The sequence below is a fragment of the Colletotrichum destructivum genome, chromosome 2 (assembly GCF_034447905.1).
Source record: "Colletotrichum destructivum chromosome 2, complete sequence".
Classification (NCBI taxonomy): domain Eukaryota; kingdom Fungi; phylum Ascomycota; class Sordariomycetes; order Glomerellales; family Glomerellaceae; genus Colletotrichum; species Colletotrichum destructivum.
Window position 1 is genome coordinate 4,850,351 of NC_085897.1, and position 15,911 is coordinate 4,866,261.

General features: G+C 57.2%; 7 protein-coding genes across 7 annotated transcripts; 3 read left to right on the forward strand and 4 right to left on the reverse strand.

The window, feature by feature from the left end:
• Window positions 1-118: 118 nt before the first annotated feature.
• On the forward strand, window positions 119-472 carry CDEST_03679 (uncharacterized protein; the record flags this gene model as incomplete). Its single annotated transcript, XM_062919838.1, has 1 exon — window positions 119-472. One exon carries the CDS (start codon window positions 119-121, stop codon window positions 470-472), a length of 354 nt encoding a protein of 117 aa, XP_062775889.1.
• Window positions 473-670: 198 nt separating this feature from the next.
• Window positions 671-1,114, reverse strand: CDEST_03680 (uncharacterized protein; the record flags this gene model as incomplete). The annotated part of the gene is made up of 1 exon (XM_062919839.1): window positions 671-1,114. The coding sequence occupies one exon, from the start codon at window positions 1,112-1,114 to the stop codon at window positions 671-673; it is 444 nt and encodes a 147-aa protein (XP_062775890.1).
• Window positions 1,115-1,608: 494 nt separating this feature from the next.
• On the forward strand, window positions 1,609-2,758 carry CDEST_03681 (uncharacterized protein; the record flags this gene model as incomplete). The annotated part of the gene is made up of 2 exons (XM_062919840.1): window positions 1,609-1,937; window positions 2,053-2,758. The coding sequence occupies 2 exons, from the start codon at window positions 1,609-1,611 to the stop codon at window positions 2,756-2,758; spliced, it is 1,035 nt and encodes a 344-aa protein (XP_062775891.1).
• Window positions 2,759-3,558: 800 nt separating this feature from the next.
• CDEST_03682 (Putative carbohydrate kinase, thermoresistant glucokinase) lies at window positions 3,559-4,693 on the reverse strand. Its single transcript, XM_062919841.1, has 2 exons — window positions 4,259-4,693; window positions 3,559-4,208 (listed from the first exon to the last, which is right to left on the reverse strand). The coding sequence occupies exons 1-2, from the start codon at window positions 4,382-4,384 to the stop codon at window positions 3,768-3,770; spliced, it is 567 nt and encodes a 188-aa protein (XP_062775892.1). The 5' UTR covers window positions 4,385-4,693; the 3' UTR covers window positions 3,559-3,767.
• Window positions 4,694-5,579: 886 nt separating this feature from the next.
• CDEST_03683 (Putative aldehyde dehydrogenase domain, aldehyde/histidinol dehydrogenase) lies at window positions 5,580-8,071 on the reverse strand. Its single transcript, XM_062919842.1, has 3 exons — window positions 7,843-8,071; window positions 7,579-7,620; window positions 5,580-7,478 (listed from the first exon to the last, which is right to left on the reverse strand). Exons 1-3 carry the CDS (start codon window positions 7,902-7,904, stop codon window positions 6,023-6,025), a joined length of 1,560 nt encoding a protein of 519 aa, XP_062775893.1. The 5' UTR covers window positions 7,905-8,071; the 3' UTR covers window positions 5,580-6,022.
• A 533-nt stretch (window positions 8,072-8,604) lies between these two features.
• On the forward strand, window positions 8,605-11,187 carry CDEST_03684 (Putative chloramphenicol acetyltransferase-like domain superfamily; the record flags this gene model as incomplete). The annotated part of the gene is made up of 2 exons (XM_062919843.1): window positions 8,605-9,518; window positions 9,721-11,187. The coding sequence occupies exons 1-2, from the start codon at window positions 9,279-9,281 to the stop codon at window positions 11,185-11,187; spliced, it is 1,707 nt and encodes a 568-aa protein (XP_062775894.1). The 5' UTR covers window positions 8,605-9,278.
• A 448-nt stretch (window positions 11,188-11,635) lies between these two features.
• Window positions 11,636-15,580, reverse strand: CDEST_03685 (Class II Aminoacyl-tRNA synthetase/Biotinyl protein ligase (BPL) and lipoyl protein ligase (LPL)). The gene is made up of 2 exons (XM_062919844.1): window positions 14,100-15,580; window positions 11,636-14,013 (listed from the first exon to the last, which is right to left on the reverse strand). Exons 1-2 carry the CDS (start codon window positions 15,099-15,101, stop codon window positions 12,325-12,327), a joined length of 2,691 nt encoding a protein of 896 aa, XP_062775895.1. The 5' UTR covers window positions 15,102-15,580; the 3' UTR covers window positions 11,636-12,324.
• Between the last annotated feature and the right edge of the window lie 331 nt (window positions 15,581-15,911).

Sequence of the window (15,911 nt, forward strand, 5' to 3'; positions counted from 1 at the left end):
AGGTTTTCATCTTTCCAGGCCAGCACCGTCGATCCCACGTCATTCTTTTCAAAACACTCTTTATATCCCAGTTCCAATCCGAATCAACATCGCTGGAATTCACTCTATCGGAAACACCATGAAGCTACCGACCCTCACCACCGTCTCCCTCGTCACCTTGGCCGGCCTCGCCGGCACAGTCTCGGCCGACTCGCGCTGCATACGGCTGGAAGGGGCCGGGTCCTATCTTTACGAGATCACAATCGAGGACGTGCCCAGGCAGGACATCAAGCGGGTGTGTAACAGCCTCTGGAACAACCTAAAAGGCTACCTCGACTGCATGGTCTACCGGCCTAATGGATGCGAGGAGGGCTACTACGACGGCGACCTGTATTGGTACTTCACTACCAGCGTCGTTTGCAGCAGCGAAAAGGTCCAATCCGCCTTCTACGGCGCCACGAAGAACAACTGGGGTCACATCTCGTGCATCTGAGAGCACCCTTTCTGGCCTGAAGGGCCTGTAGAGCCCTGCCCGGGAGCGAAAAGATTCATCATATCGATGGCCACGAGATTTCAATGGGAGGCAGTGGTAGGGGTGAGAGAGAGGGCGTTGCTGTACATAAGATTTGTGAAGGCTGCCGTTCGGATTGTGTGTGTTTGTGTCTAATAATTGGCCCTACTGCGGCATGATCTAGTTCCAAATATCGTCCATGGTGTCGCACTGAACTGAGCCGTACTTGTTCTCGGTCGCGTGAAACCAGGCCCTGTGGACCATGCTTTGTCCACACGATTTGTAAGTCCATAGCTTGATCTTGAGACCGCCCTGGTCATCTCTGCACACTGGTTGCCTTCCGGCGAGGAACTGGCCACGGCAGTGGCGCGTCGACTCGAGATCCGCCGTGAAGGCCCGGCAGACGTCCGCCACCCTGTCCGCCGGTACCGCCGCCGTAATGGTGTACTGGAGGCCGAAGAAAAGCTCGGGGTGGGAGTCTTCCGAGATCGTCCTGAGTAGGCAGACCGGTTCCTTGACTTGGCGTACGTGTAGAGGGTCGCGCGTGGCCTCGGGCGGTGCTGAGAGGCCGAGGACGCCTGCGGCCAGGACGAGGACCTTTGATGCGACGTTTGCGAACTTCATTTTTCGCGACGAAACTTGACGGATGATACTTTGCGGCGATCTCAGATGCAAGGATTATGATGGCAATGCGGGCTGGTGGAAATGTGATGATGGGGGAAGTGAGATCAAGAAAGATATTTGCACGAGAGCAGTCGATATCCGCGTGATCGTGAAACAAGCATACCAGGCAACCCGGGTTCTACACCTTGACGGCGACGATTTGATCTTGACTTTCCATGATAATTAGGCAGCCAGCGGGCCAGACACATTCGTCCAACTAGACGGCTCGTGTACGCAACTGGCGGTGGGCCGGTCCCCTAGGAACCATCAGGACGGAAAACCTAGCATTAAGTACACTCTCCTGGTGGTTTTAGTGCAACATCCTCCCAAGGCCTTACTGTAGTTATCTGAATTTGTGCTGGTGGTAGGCCCGATCTTTTCATGCTGACCTTCTGAAGTTCTGCTACTTGTAGCCCTCGTCGAGAACCCTGGCATGTCCACAGACAAGACGGATGATGCTGCGGCCTTCAGGCCCCAAGATCGAGCGGGATGAGCCCTTCAAGGTCGTGGGAGCGCTGATGGAATGGAGGATGGCGGCGAGTAAGCTTCTCGTCAACAGCCCAACAATAACTTGGAGGGTAGGCTCTCCGGTCTACCCAGCGGGTGGTCCATTTCATGCGTCTCATGCACCCCAGAGTCCCACTAAGAGCCTCATGACAACCAAGGTCCTCCCATTGACAGATCCAAGGCCGACAATTGGGGCTGGTTTGAATCTTCTGACCTTCGGTTCTCTCTGTTACAACCCTAAGCCCATCCACAGGACCGCATCTCTGAGCCCAGCTACGTCCTCGGCCTAACTGTGCCCTCACTTCAACCCATCATTGCCCCCGACTCTTGTCCAAGTAATCAAGACGAATGAATCCCCACCGCAAAGCTTCAAGCAACGACTGTGATATTAGAATGAACGAGCTTCCAAGAGCCTACGCAGGCTACCCGCCCGAAGACGAAGCCAGCAGCAGCCCGGCCTCTGGTCAACCTCAACCAAAGCTTCCCGACCCTTTTAGCAGCAGAAGCGGAACGATAAGTCCTGGCCAAGCCGGCATATTGTCAGGCCTGGTCGTGACCTCGGCTTATAGTCCAGGAATCTCGACTTCGAGAGACGGCGCGTACCCTCCCCAACTTGGAGACGTACCGGCTCCCATTTCCAGCTGGAACTATGCCGGTTCGATGCCGTCCGTCCGCGAACTCATCCGCGAAGTCGACGCGGTCTTCGGGCCGCCCTGGGATCGGCCTGAACTGGAGCGACCGGCCCATCCGCGCGCAGCGCCCGGGTACGCACACGGCGAATATGTCCTCAGACTCCTGCGGGAACAGAGACGCGATTACCCGGGCGTATTTGAGAGGGGCCCCGGCAACAGTCTGGTCTACGTGGAGAGGGCGGCCGACGGGCAGGTGGTCACGTACTACAGCATCGGGCGGCCGGCGGTCGAGTGGCACGGGGTCCCGCCCGCGACCGACTTTGAACAGGCAAACGAGCAGCACGTGGAGGAAGTGCCGGTCGAGGACGAGCTGGCCGGGTTTCTCAGCGAGGTCCAGCCGGAATTCCTGTTGGCGGAGAGTTGGCAACACCCCAACCCGCAGCCCGAGTCGCCAGAACTGCACTAGCATCGGGACACATCTCGAACTTGGTTAACAGTATTTTGTTTCGGTGACGATGCCCGGAATCTCGGCATTGTTGACCCTCACCGCGATCTGGTGAGTAGCAACGCGCCAATTGAGAAGGAGGGCGCCATATTGACGATGCAAGACCTTCACAGTGACGGAACCCACTCGCAGCGCTGGGAGTTTTCAATCGATTTTCAGCGACAACGAGACATATCTCGAACTGAACAGGCCTCGGGAAGCCTAACCCTCCGAGAAGACACGTTGCCTATCCCGTTCGTTTCTCGCAGAGGCCATTTCCTGGAGAATTGGTTCATTACAAAACTTCAATTCTCAGTATGGGACACTTGTTGTAAGTCGCTCCTTACTTCTCTCCAGCTTGTCACTTTTAGAACTGTTGTGCTCAAGTCTTGACAGGGCGATAAGCATGAGAAGCATATATGGATGGCGATTGTTCCTCATGAGGTTCATAAACGTACCCAACAGCAAGCTCCTTCGACTGCTACTTCTTCCTACACGCTTTCTCTCGATTCATCTATGTGAGGGCTGCCATGACAACCCCTGAAGTCAAACGCCCTGCTGACTGAGTTTAGCATCGGTGTAGTACCAAGGGGAAAGCGCCCCAGCCATCTGCTTACTCGTCTATCTGGTGCGCATTGATGAATGGGAAAACTTGAGATTGTTGTCAGGCATTGAAGCAACAAGGGACTTGAGCAATGCAAGGGATGAGCTGTGGTCAGCAAGTGGCGGCAAAACCCTAAGCTCTCTCCTTGAAAAATTGTTTGAATCCAACATGGAACGATGGGGAAATAAGATGTAGTCATTGTAGGGGTCATCCTTCTCTTATTGAAACTTAATTCTTTTTGATTGAATTGCGCTTGGTGTCATCGCCATTGAGGTGAAGTTCATTCTTCATGCTGCATGCATTGCATGAGCCAACTCTAATACCGAACAAAATGCATTTAGCCGCCTCCTCGTTTCGCTCACCACACTCTCTCCCGTCAACAACCAACTACCTACTCAGCAACTCCTTGAGCTTTGCCAACGCGTCCCTCTTGACCTCCTCTACTGAGGGCCGCACGTCGACGGCGACAACGTCCGGCTCGTCCGCTTGGGGCGGGTCGAGGCTCTGGAACTGGCTGTGCACGAGGTTGGCGCCGGCGAAGTGGCCGTGCCTGTGCCTGACACGGTCGAGGAGCACGGGCTCGGGGGCGTGCAGGGTGACGAAGTGGACGAAGATGTCCCTCTCCGGGTGGGAGGCGCCGCGCAAGACGTCGCGGTAGGCCCGCTTGAGTGCGGAGCATGTGACGACGACGCCATCGCCGCCGCCTTCGCTGTTGCGTTCCAGCTCGCGGAGGGACTTATCGCGGAGGGCGTCGAGCCAGCCCCAGCGGTCGTCGTCGGTGAGGGCCTCGCCGCGGTGCATCTTTTCGACGTTTTCTTTGGGGTGGTACTGGGCGGCGGGTGTCAGTGAGCGTTGCGTCGTGGAGGGGGGGCACAGACGTCGTCGCCCTCGATGAAGGTCATGTGAAGAGATTCGGTGAGGTGTTTTGCTATGGTGGTCTTGCCGGTCCCCGTCGGCCCCGTCAAGAAGACGATGTTCTGCTTCGGACTAGAATCAGGAGACATGTTTAGGTTACGGAGAATCAATGCTTTCGGCGACGAGTTTAAAGGTTGGATGAGTTCGCTGTTGGTTGGTTGTTGAAGGAGCTTGGGGGCGTTTCCCAAGAAAGATCAGAGCACGCAGGGTGAGAGTGGTCAGTTCTAACGTCTTTGCTGGGTAATCCACCAGATAAAAAAGGCACAGAGAGAGAGAGAGATTGTGTGTGTGTGTGTTGGTTCCTGTCAAAGTTGCACCGAACTAAAGGCTTCAGCGTCCTTGTCCTCGGGATAGTCTGATGTAGTGTGTGGTGGTGCGATGTGCTCTCCCAATCCCCCCCCATTCACAGACTGTCAAAGTGCGTGCCTACCCGTTCATTCCACTCTTGGTTTCCCTGATGCGGCCGGGGCCCTCGACGGATGGCGTTCGGATGATGTCATGCGGATACGGCAGCGGGACGTTGGGGGGTTAGTTATTGGACTCATACTTCCGAGTTTCTCTTCTGGCACCTCTTTTCGTTCAATGAAAGCCGGGACGACGGATCAGACATTCCAGAACGGGAGGGCTCATGACCCAAAACGGACCGACGCATGGAACGCCGTTGGAGAAGGCCCAAAGCTTGCCCATGTCGACGAACGCAGCGCCGGCCGAACCGGTTCATGCGCCGTGGGCGAGCGGCAGGGAAATCGGATAGCCGCATGGAAACCATGTGCAGCATCAAAACCTTGCTCGGCTCCTGTTTGGTGGAACATGAGAGCGGATAGAGACATGGGTCTCAATTCTCAGAAGCTGTTTGTCCCCGCCGTTCCGCAAAGTCTTTGGGGGAATCGAAATGATAGAATAATATTGTAGCAATAGAAGCCAAGCGGGGAGGGGGGCGGAGACAACTGCCAACAGTCGGCGCCGACCCGTCTAGCAACAACCAATTATGAGCTTGGAAAAGTGTAATTTTAGCACAGCAGTCAAAAAGCACTGGTCTATTAGTCTAGTTGGTTAGGACGTCGGATTCTGATCATACTCAGTTTCTTCCGTAGGCCCAGGTTCGAATCCTGGATGGACCTAATTTTTAGCAACCCCTTTTATGAAATTGGGAGAAGGTGTGGTGGCTGCTTGCTACCTTTTGATGATCCTCTCATTCAAAAGATTTCACTCCCTCACTCACACACTTACTTACTTACTCACTCAGTGCATGCTCCCCTCACTGACATCCGTCCGAGGAGGATATATAGATAGGCTGAGCTTTTGTTTCTGTTTTTGTTGACTCGTTCAAACCAAGTCATCTGCATATGCTGCACCTACATCGGGATCTGGAGTCTGAGACACACCTCGTTGACAAGTCGTTTCGTTTGGTTTGCAACAAGAACATGCATGCATGCATGCATACGCCGCACTGACAGCATGTTCAACACTTTCCTCTGAAACAAACAGGCCCTTGACTTCATCCCCGAACATGAGAGGAACATGGCGTCATCGTCTCTTCCACTGTCTGTTCCCTCTTCCTCACTCACAACTCAAGCCTTCCTTGACCGGGTTGAATCGACAACGGATGTGGTGGTTATGCATAGTCAGGTATGTCGAATGTGTGTAGGTAGTAGGTAGATAGGTATAATGCATAGATGTGAGATGTAGGTAGGAATATTGAGAGGAGAAGGGAAAACAAGCCTGGCCTAGCCGTACCGCACATCGCCGGCCCCCTCGCGGAACCAGTCGTCCGCCGCCAGCGCCTCGTCCGGGCTCGCGAAGCTGATGATGGTGCTCTTGGTCGTCGTGTAGGCGTGGTACGCATCGACGCCGTTCTCGCTGCCGACGCCGCTCGCACTCTTTGCGCCGCCCCACGGACTGCTGGGGTCGTTTCGGTGATGCGTGTTCACCCACACGATGCCCGCGTCTATCTGCTCCGACACCCGAAACGCCTGCGCCACGTCGCGCGTCCAGACGCCCGCCCCCAGCCCGAAGTCGCTGTCGTTGGCAAGCGCGATGGCCTCGCCCTCCGTCCGGAAGGGCGCCACCACCACCACCGGCCCAAACGCCTCCTCGCGCCAGATGCGCGTCTTGAGGATGTCACCACCGCCCCCCGCCGACACGAGCACCGTCGGCTCGAAGAAGTAGCCCTTGCTAAAGTCGATACCGTCGAGGCTGCTCGTCCCAGACATGCGACGCCCGCCCGTGAACGCTGCGCCCTCGCCGCCGGTGACCGCCTCGTCGACGAGCGCCTCGACGTTCTGCAGCTGCTTCGCCGAGATCAGCGGGCCCATCATGGACTGCTCGTTGCTCGGCGACCCCATGCGCCGCGTGATGGACTCGGCTTTAGCCTTGAGCTTCTCCAGCACGGCCGGCAGGATGCTCTCCTGGACGAGAATCCTCGTGCTAGCGACGCACGTCTGGCCACTGGCGATGAAGGACCCGAACGCGATGCCATTGACGGCCACGTCGACGTCGGCCTGCTCGAACACGACCAGCGGCGCCTTGCCGCCCAGCTCCGCCGTGTACCGCGCCAGGTTGCCGCCGACGATGGTCCCGATGGCCCTGCCCGCTGCCGTGCCGCCCGTGACGTCGACCTTGCGGACGAGCGGGTGCTCGACGAGGGACCTGCCCGTCGTGGCGCCGTAGCCGGGCAGCACGCTGAAGACGCCGTCGGGCACGCCCGCCCTCTTGAGGATGCCGCCGAGCAGCAGCGTCGTGAGGGGCGTCAGCTCGCTCGGCTTCACGACGACGCTGTTGCCCGCGGCGAGGGCGGGCGCCAGCTTCTTGACGGCGATGAGCAGCGGGTGGTTGAAGGGCGTGATCTGCACCACGACGCCCAGCGGCACGCGGTCGACCCAGTTGTGCAGCTTCCCCACCGTCGGCAGCACCGCGCGCTCCTCGGTGCGCAGCAGCGCCGCGTAGTACTTGAACCACTTGACCAGCGTTGGAACCTGCGCGCGCATCTCGCGTATCGCGCGTCCCGTCTGGCGCACCTCGAGGGGGATCAGCTGGGGCAGCTCCGCCGTCAGGAGCTCTGCCGTCCTGTCGAGGACGTCGGCCCGGACGTGGCGCGGCAGCCTGGACCACGTTCCGGCCTTGAAAGTGTCGTGCGCGAGGCGGATGGTCTCGTCGACATCTTGAGGCGATGCCGCGTGACAGCTGCATGCAGTCAGTCAGTCAGATACTCGATACTTTTCATGAGAAATTGGACGGCGCGAGGGGACAGAAGGGGGAGGGGGCAGTGTGTGAGAGAACGTACTGGGCAAAAACCTCACCCGTCGCGGGGTCTTCAACCGGGATCCTGTTGCGGTGTGAGCACAAGCTGCATGGTCTCGAAACGTGCGCGCGCGCGAGAGTGAGAGAGTGAGAGAGTCAGTGAGACAGAGAGAGAGCGGCAGACAGGCAGAGCACGGATGAGATGAGCATCTTCATCCTGCTGCAGCCCAGTCCCTCCGCGCTGCGGGGTATCATGGCGCCAGAGCACAAATAGTGTGGATGGGAAGGGGGAGGATTGTTCACGAACCCCTCTGCATGTCCCGGTTTCTCCTGGCCGCCGACCCAAAGGTTGTACGCCTGTGCTGTCATCTTGTCTCGTGGTGCGGCTGGGCTGTCAACTCAAGGTTTCTTTCGTCTGTGAAAAGGGCCGTCTCCTCACGAGAGAATAATGCAAACCAACGGCTTTTTTTCCTTTTCTTTTTGTTTGGGGGTTGGAGTCGTTGTTATCTATTATCTGAACATGTGGCCGAATCCAGACTGCGGGGAACCGATGCGGAATGAAATGGGATAGGCATCGATTAAAACAGTGACTGCTTGCTTACACACAGCTCTCTCTCCGGCCGGCTCCGTGGTGGATTCTCCACTTCCCGCCGAGATAACAGCTTCGCCCATCCCCGGAGAGGAGGGGGGGAAAGGAGGTGTGGCGGGGGTTCGTTTGGTCCCCTTTTGTCAACGCATCTCGTAACACTAATACGCGAATCGCGTTGCAAAGGGACCAGACACAGACAGGGATCATCACTGTGGGAAGTATGAGATCCCTCAAGAAAAGCTCCACACACGCACAATAGGTGACAGCCGAGACCAACCAACCAACAGCTCGTCCAGCTTTGGTCACTTTGCCAAGCCGAGAACGGATGGGGGGAGCAGCAGTAGCAGCAGCATGATCACCGCTTTCATGCTCCATCACCAAGCAGCTAAGCCTTGGACACTGGAATGAACGGCTGCACGCTTTATACTTCAAGGGGGCACAATTAAATCTCTCTCACACACACTATACACTCTCTGGCTCCTCTCTCTCTTTTGCTCAGGGGCTTTCCCGTAACCAAGCGCACATACACAAGCTCCCTCCTCCCCCTCTAGGTAGACAAAGCCATGTTTCTCGGTGCTGCGGGTCCAGCGCAATGAACTACCAGCTCAGACCCTGCCTCAAACTTACGGGAAACCACTTCTCGCAGCGAGCTAGAGGACTGACAGGCAGACGGACGGACACGACGTACTGTTAAAACATACGGACTAGAGACGTCCCTTGACAGCTAGCTGCTGGTCATGGACTATGTTTGAGGGGTTCTGCTGGCCCGCAGCATCTCGGCCTCGACGGCTTGTCCTTCGTTCATGCCATATAAGCACGGCATCCGACGACGTTTTCCTTTCTTGTTCTCGGGCCCTCGACGCCAGTCAGTCAGTCATCTTTGCGACCTTTATGTGTGTTAAACGGCTGGATTGATTCCCACACCCCCTTTTCTCTTCTTCTCCTTTTCTCGTTCTGTTCTGGCCTTTTTTGTTTTGGACTGTGGCTAGAACAAAGTCTTGTCAGAGCTCTTTGCGGCCAACAGACAGAAGGAAACGAGACAACAGTAACGAGAGACAACAGCGGCTAGAGAACAGCGAATACCCCCTTTTATTGTTATTATCATTATTTTGCTTCTCTTCTGAATTCCCATATCCATTTCCTCTCTGCCCATCATGGACTACGTACGCTCCCTCATCGGCGTCAAGACGAAGCGTATCCGTGTGCCCAAGGTGGCCACGGACGACGTCTACCCCGTCCACTTCTTCGACGACACGAAGCCCTTCCGCGAGATGCTCCTCAACTGGACCCTCCGCTTCGACGACGTGCTCGACGCCGAAAAGCTCCACGTCTCGCTCTCCAGGCTCCTGGAGATTGGCGACTGGAGGAAGCTCGGCGGACGTATGCGCTTGACTGTAAGTGGACCCCCCCCTCTTAGGAACATCCGATCCCCTTTCGTCCAGAGGGAGAGAGGAAGAGAGTGAAAGTGAGAGTGAGAGTGAGAGACTAGAACCAACTCAAGTCAACTGAAATCAAGATTCGTTTCTTTTGACCACAGCTCCGAACTGGTCTAGAGATGACTCGCTGGCCGACTGACTGACTGACTTCCCTCCTCAGGACGACAACAAACTCGAGCTCCACGTCCCCCAGCAGTTCACCACCGCCCGCCCCGCCATCCGCTTCTCCCACGACGTCCACGACTTCAGCATCAAGGAACACAACACGGCCAAGCACCTCCCCACCGCCACCGCCAAGGCGTCCGTCCAGCCCGGCGTCATCAACTTCTACCACCTCGGCGCCCGCCAGGACGCGCCCCTGACCCTCGAGGACCTCCTCTGCTCCGACGAGCCCGGCATCTCGCTGCACGTCGTCTCCTTCAACGACGCCACCCTCGTCGGCCTGCTCTTCTCTCACGTCCTCTTCGGCGCCGCCGGCATGCAGGCCCTCGTCGAGGCCTGGTCCCAGGTCCTCGCGGGCCGCGAGGTCGAGGTCCCCGCCATCCACGGCGCCCGCAAGGACATCCTCGACGACGTCGGCGTCGAGACGGACCCGGAGAAGGAGCCCTTCCTGCTCGATCCCCGCCAGCTCAAGGGCTTCCGCCGCTTCCGCTTCGGCCTGCGCTTCCTCTGGGACATCGTCCGGCGCCCCGAGATCGAGTCTAAGATCCTCTGTCTGCCCGCCGACTTCGTCGCTGGCCTCCGCGCCCGCGCCATGGCTGACCTGCACGCCATGGACGAGAAGGGCCTCGGCACCGAGGAGGCCCCCTTCGTCAGCGAGGGCGACGTCCTCACCGCCTGGTGGACCCGCCTCGTCTGCGTCGCCCGCGGGTCCAACCGGCCCGTCACCGTTCTCAACGCCGTCGACATCACCGGCCGCCTCAAGAGCGTCTTCGCACCGGGCAAGCTCTACGTTCAGAACTTCGCCCTCGGCACCTGGACCCTCCTCAGCGCCGCCGAGGTCATGAAGGCTCCCCTCGGCTACGTCGCCCGCTGCTTCCGCTACGACATCCAGACCCAGACCACCCCGTCCCAGATCATGGCTTTCATGCGCCGCCTGCGCTCCTGCGGCCGCTGCCGGACCCAGCCATTGTTCGGCGATACCAACAGCCTGCTCATCATCTTCACCAACTGGGCCCGCTGCAAGTTCTTTGATTGTATCGACTTCTCCCCGGCAGTCATCCCCCGCATCTCAGAACCTGTTGCTTCAGATGCTGCTGCTGCTAATGCTGCTGCTGCTGCTGCTGCTACCGGCACTACCGGTGTCAACGGAGATATCCAGCCCGCCGCTGACTCCATCACACCCAACGGCGCCGGCGACCCGGAGAAGAACAAGGCAAACAACAACGCCAGCATCGGCGAGGTCCTTAGCCGCCCGCCCCCCGGCAAGATCGCCTACCACCACTCCCTCGCCCGCACCCGCAGCATCCTCTCCCGCAACGTCTTCACCATCCTCGGCAAGGACCTCAACGGCAACTACTGGGTCTCGGCCCTCGCCCACCCGGAGTGCTGGGACAAGCTCGAGAAGGAGGTCGCCATCTCCTCCATGGACGAGCTCAGGCGGCTCAACCCCCAGCCCATGAACTGAGAGAGTGTGTGTGACGGTGGATGGGTAAGAGGGGCGGGCGCCGCTGAAAGTACCACCCCTTACGCTCTTCTTCCTCGTTTCCCTCTCTTTTTATCTGTCCAAAACTGCGACACTGTCCGGCAGCCCACTGTCGTCTGTCCGACGTCGGTCGAAAGCCTGCCTTTTGCGCGCGTTTTGCAGGTTGGAAGAGTACATGTTAAGATAGAGGGATGGAGAGGGGGGGAGAGGGAGGGTAGTATTCATTCGTCCGATGTCCTGGCCAGCTAGCAGACGACTTCGCATTACCGCTTACAGCCAGTCTTTGTTTTTCTTTTTGTGGTTTGGGGAGCGAGTCGTCCCTTCTCAATCTGTTAGTCCTTACTTGCGTTCGAGCTCTGCCTCGGGGGCCCTGCGATTTGTTCTCCGCGATCCTCTCTTTTCAGCGCAGTGGTCCACCAACAAACACACTGTTGGATCAGAGGCTTGGGATAATTGGTAATTTCGCTCAAAGACGCTTGCTCCTCTTGAATGTTGATGTTGGGGTAAGAGGAGTCTCGTGGAGGTGAACAAGGCGGAAAGAATGAGAAGGGGAGCAGGTCTGATTCTGCAATGTACGATATCCAGATTGTTGTACCGCCACGAACGTATCATGAACACCATCAAGACACGTCTTGAAGACAGGCACTTCTGCTAATCCGTGAAGGTTGCGATCGGGGGGTTGACGAGAGTATTTCAATGTTAGACGCTGAGGTGTTAGGTCACAAGTTACGAAAACCCCCTTGAAATGAAAAGAAGCAGAATGAAATACTGACCTGAAATTTTGAACTAGCCAAGAAGCACTCGGTCTCATCGCTTCACTTTTGAATCACTCGAACTGCTCCTCCAACTCCAGGTCACTGGCTCTTGATGAATACGGCCAGACTGACTGACCAATGCTGTGAAACATGCTATGATGATTGCTATGGATATGTGCTATGACAAAAGGAACTCAGTGCGATCTACGCTGGTATCATCATCTACAAAGGATAAAATACATAACAGAAAGGTATCTAAACGCAGTGTTGTCAATGTAGATGTAACAAAAACCTCAAGCATGCCGTGCTATTCATTAACCGTCTCCTGTATATTTCCTTCCCCTTCATTAGTAGTTGAAACAGCTTATTTGGCTTGTTCTTCATCCATGAAGAACTTGACGATCTCCTTGAGGTCGAAGAGCGTGACGCCACGACGCGGGTAGCAGATGTATACCTGCTCGCCGAGGACGCCAAACTTGTCTCGAAATTCGGCCTTCTTGCCAAGCCCGAGGCTCTTAACAATACCGGCGTACGTCTTGCTTAGGAATTTGGCCCGGACGCCGTGGAGGTGCTCGCCGGGTACGAAACGGTCGCTGACACCAACGCCAAAAGTTACGGGGCCCGAGATGCATGACAAGGCATACTCGACAAGCACCTCGATGGTGCCGTTGGGCGCGTCGGGGAAGTCGAGCGCCCACTTGATCTGCCAGCCGTGCCTGGGCGCGAGCTGTGCGAGGACGACCATGCACAGAACCTTGCCGTCCTTCTCGGCGGCGAAGTAGCGTCGGTGGGCCTGGTCGATCCAGGGCCGGATCTCGGTGAGATGGACCTGCTTCTTGCCCTTGCGCTTCTCCTTCCATGCCTCGATGGACTGGTCTGCGCGTCTCATAAAGTCCTCATCGGGCTTAAGCTCGTGGACCTTGATGCCCTCTCGCTTGACCCTCCTAGCGGCACGGCCGTCGGGCGTCGTATGTTGGTCTGCGTCAGCCCGCTGCTCGACGGTGCAGCTCATGGTGCGCCAGCCGATGCGGCGTCCGAGTATCTCCTGCACCTTGTTGGACACCAGCATCCACACGGGCGTCAGTTTGAGCTCCTTGGTGACAAACTCAACAAACGCCGGGATGACCTCCTCGTATTGGCCACGATCGCAGAGCGGGTCTCCGGTGACCATGGCGAACTTGCCCTGCTTGACATAACCGACCGCGGCGCCGCTTCCGTGGCGCCAGATCTCGAATCGCTCGTCGAGCCACGACGTGTTGGAGGCGTCGCCGTAGTTGGCAATCAGCTCCTCCAGCGGTGGCAACTCCTTGCCTGCCCATGCCTTGGTGGTGTCGGCGGCCGGGTGCGGCAGGCTGAATGAGCGCGAGGGCAGGGACTTTGGGTCGCGGTAGAACAGGGTACCGTATCGAACGTCACCCAAGTTGAGGAGCAGGAACACAACACGATCCAGTCCGAGTCCGGCACCGCCGTGCGGGGGAGCACCGAGGTCGAAAGCCGTCAGGTATTCGGCCATGTCGTCCTCCGAGATGCCCTTCTCTGCCATGTTCTTGCGCAATTCCTCGGGGTCGTTGATACGCTGGCCGCCCGTGCAAATCTCCTGGCCACGGACGAAGATGTCGAACGAGTTGGTCCAGAAGGGGTCCTCGGCCTTTTGGGTATAGAACGGGCGAGCATTGGCGGGGAACTTGTCGAGGATGTAGTAATCGGTTCCGTACTTTTCCTTGACCAATTCGCCCAGGCGAATCTCGTCGGGCGTTGAGAGATCTTCGTCTGCAACGTCGCGGCCGTCGTCGCGCAGCATCTGCAAACCCTCGGGGAATGGAATGATGGGAGTCTCGTCCAACCATACGAGGTCTTCGCTTGGGAAGCGCTCGCGGATAATCTTAAGCTCAGGCATCGAGTGGACAGCGGCGAAAATGTTCTTCAAGGTCTGATCGAGAACTTTGATGATCTCGTGGTAGTGCTTGTGAATCTTCATTTCGATGTCAAGGCCTGTATACTCAGTCAAGTGGCGGTGGGTATTGGAGTTTTCGGCGCGGAACACGGGGCCGATCTACACAGCATGTCAGCGCCACTCTCTCTCTCAAGGTGGACAATTCGTCTCTTGGCGGGGTCGCCATTATTGAGTTCTTTACTCACCTCATACACCTTGCCAAAGTCGGCAGAGATGGCCATCTGCTTGGCCAGCTGGGGACTCTGTGCCAAGAAAGCTCGCCTTCCAAAGTAGTTGAGTTTAAAGACTTCGGCACCGCTCTCGGTGGCGGCGGGCTGCAGCTTGGGAGTCTGGATCTCGATGAAGCCGCTGTTGTCGAGCGTCTCGCGGAACTTGCGCGTTATCATAGCGCGCACGCGGAAAAGCGCCTGATTGCTGGGGTGCCTCAGGTCGAGGATACGGTTGTTCATGCGGAAGTTCATGCTATCCGGGGGTAGATAGTTGCTGAACGGAGGGGCCTTGGCAGGGTTGAGTAGGTGGATAGAGTGAACGTCCACCTCGATATCGTGATAGTGTGCCGACTTGACATTTTGCAGCGGCTTCTGCAGAGTGCCAGACACCTGGACAATAGACTCCGGATGCAGTCTCTGGACCCATTTGACCATGTTGGGCGTTGTGTCCGCCAGGACTCCCTGAATCGTGTCGGTCTGGTCGCGGAAGAGGATGAAGTCGAGGTGCTTCGAGATGTTACGCTGGGTGTGGATTCTTGCGCGGAACGTCACCTTGGTGCCGACGTCCAGCTTGACGGCCTCACCGATGGTCGTCAACTCGGTCGGGTATTCTGTCTCGTCGCCCTCTCCATAGCGGGCGCGGGTCTCGTCGTCTTCGGCGCGGCGGGCTTCGTCATACTCCCTCCTGCGACGTTCCTCAAGCTGGCGCTCTTCTTCCTGTCGACGCAGGAGTTTCTCGCCGCGTTCTTGGCGCTTCAGCTCGCCGCTCCGTGCTGGGCTACGCCCTGTGCTGGACTTGCTGGATTTTCTTGACTGGCTGGTGGAGCTCGAGGTGGGTGACTTCTTCTCGTAGACTGTCGTCTTGGTGTGTGTGGAAACAGTCGGGCTGGCTGATGTTGACTTCAGTGGCGAGGTGAACTTGTGAGCGAAGCGCGAGAGCGTGCTCGGCGAGCGTGACACGACTTCCTGTTCAGTCATGATGCTGTTACCTCACCTCGACGAGAGTTGGCCCGTTGGGTAATATGGGTAATATGTGCGTGTATGCGTGTGTGTGTGTGTGTGTGTGTGTGTGTGTGTGTTGCTAATGTTCTTGGCAGATATGCAAGAGGTGGGCGAATGGTGAGGACGGTGAGTAGGTACAGTAAAGTGAGGTGAGATGTGCGGCAGAGGCGTTAAACTCGGCCAAGACGGGTTTACATAGGGAGCGGAAGGAGGAGGAGGATGATGGGGAGGCCGTGGAAGATCAACGCGGGCGCAAGGTATAAGAAAGAAAGAAAGAAAGAAAGAATCAACGACTCGGTTGCAGGCGGAAGGAGGGGCGGAAGGGCGGGAAGGGTCCAGAGGGAAAAGAAAAAGAAACGGCAGAGTGATGATAATGGGCGGGAATCCATCAGGTTCCTTGGCTTCCTGGGTCTCCTGGGTCTCTCGGCGGACGACATACATCGTACAGGTAGCGACCTAGAGGGCCCCGCCCGGGCAAGAAACGGACTGGAGTGGCATTGTTGCTTGTTTGACTTTTTTGAGTATCGTATGTACAGATACCGTGACCAAGACGCTTACACGGCTTCGTGGCAGGGCGGACGACACATGATGCAGACTGAATACGTCAAGGAACCGCCGAGGCAGCCAGGGTATCCTGCACCAAGGACTGTGACCAAGATTAACGCAGTACCTGTGCACTATTACCTGTACATACCTCACACCTCCCTCACCTTGGCCAGCTACTGTACTTCTCCGGCGACATCCACCTTGACGCCCGAATAAAAGCACAGGAGGGAGGAAAAGTTT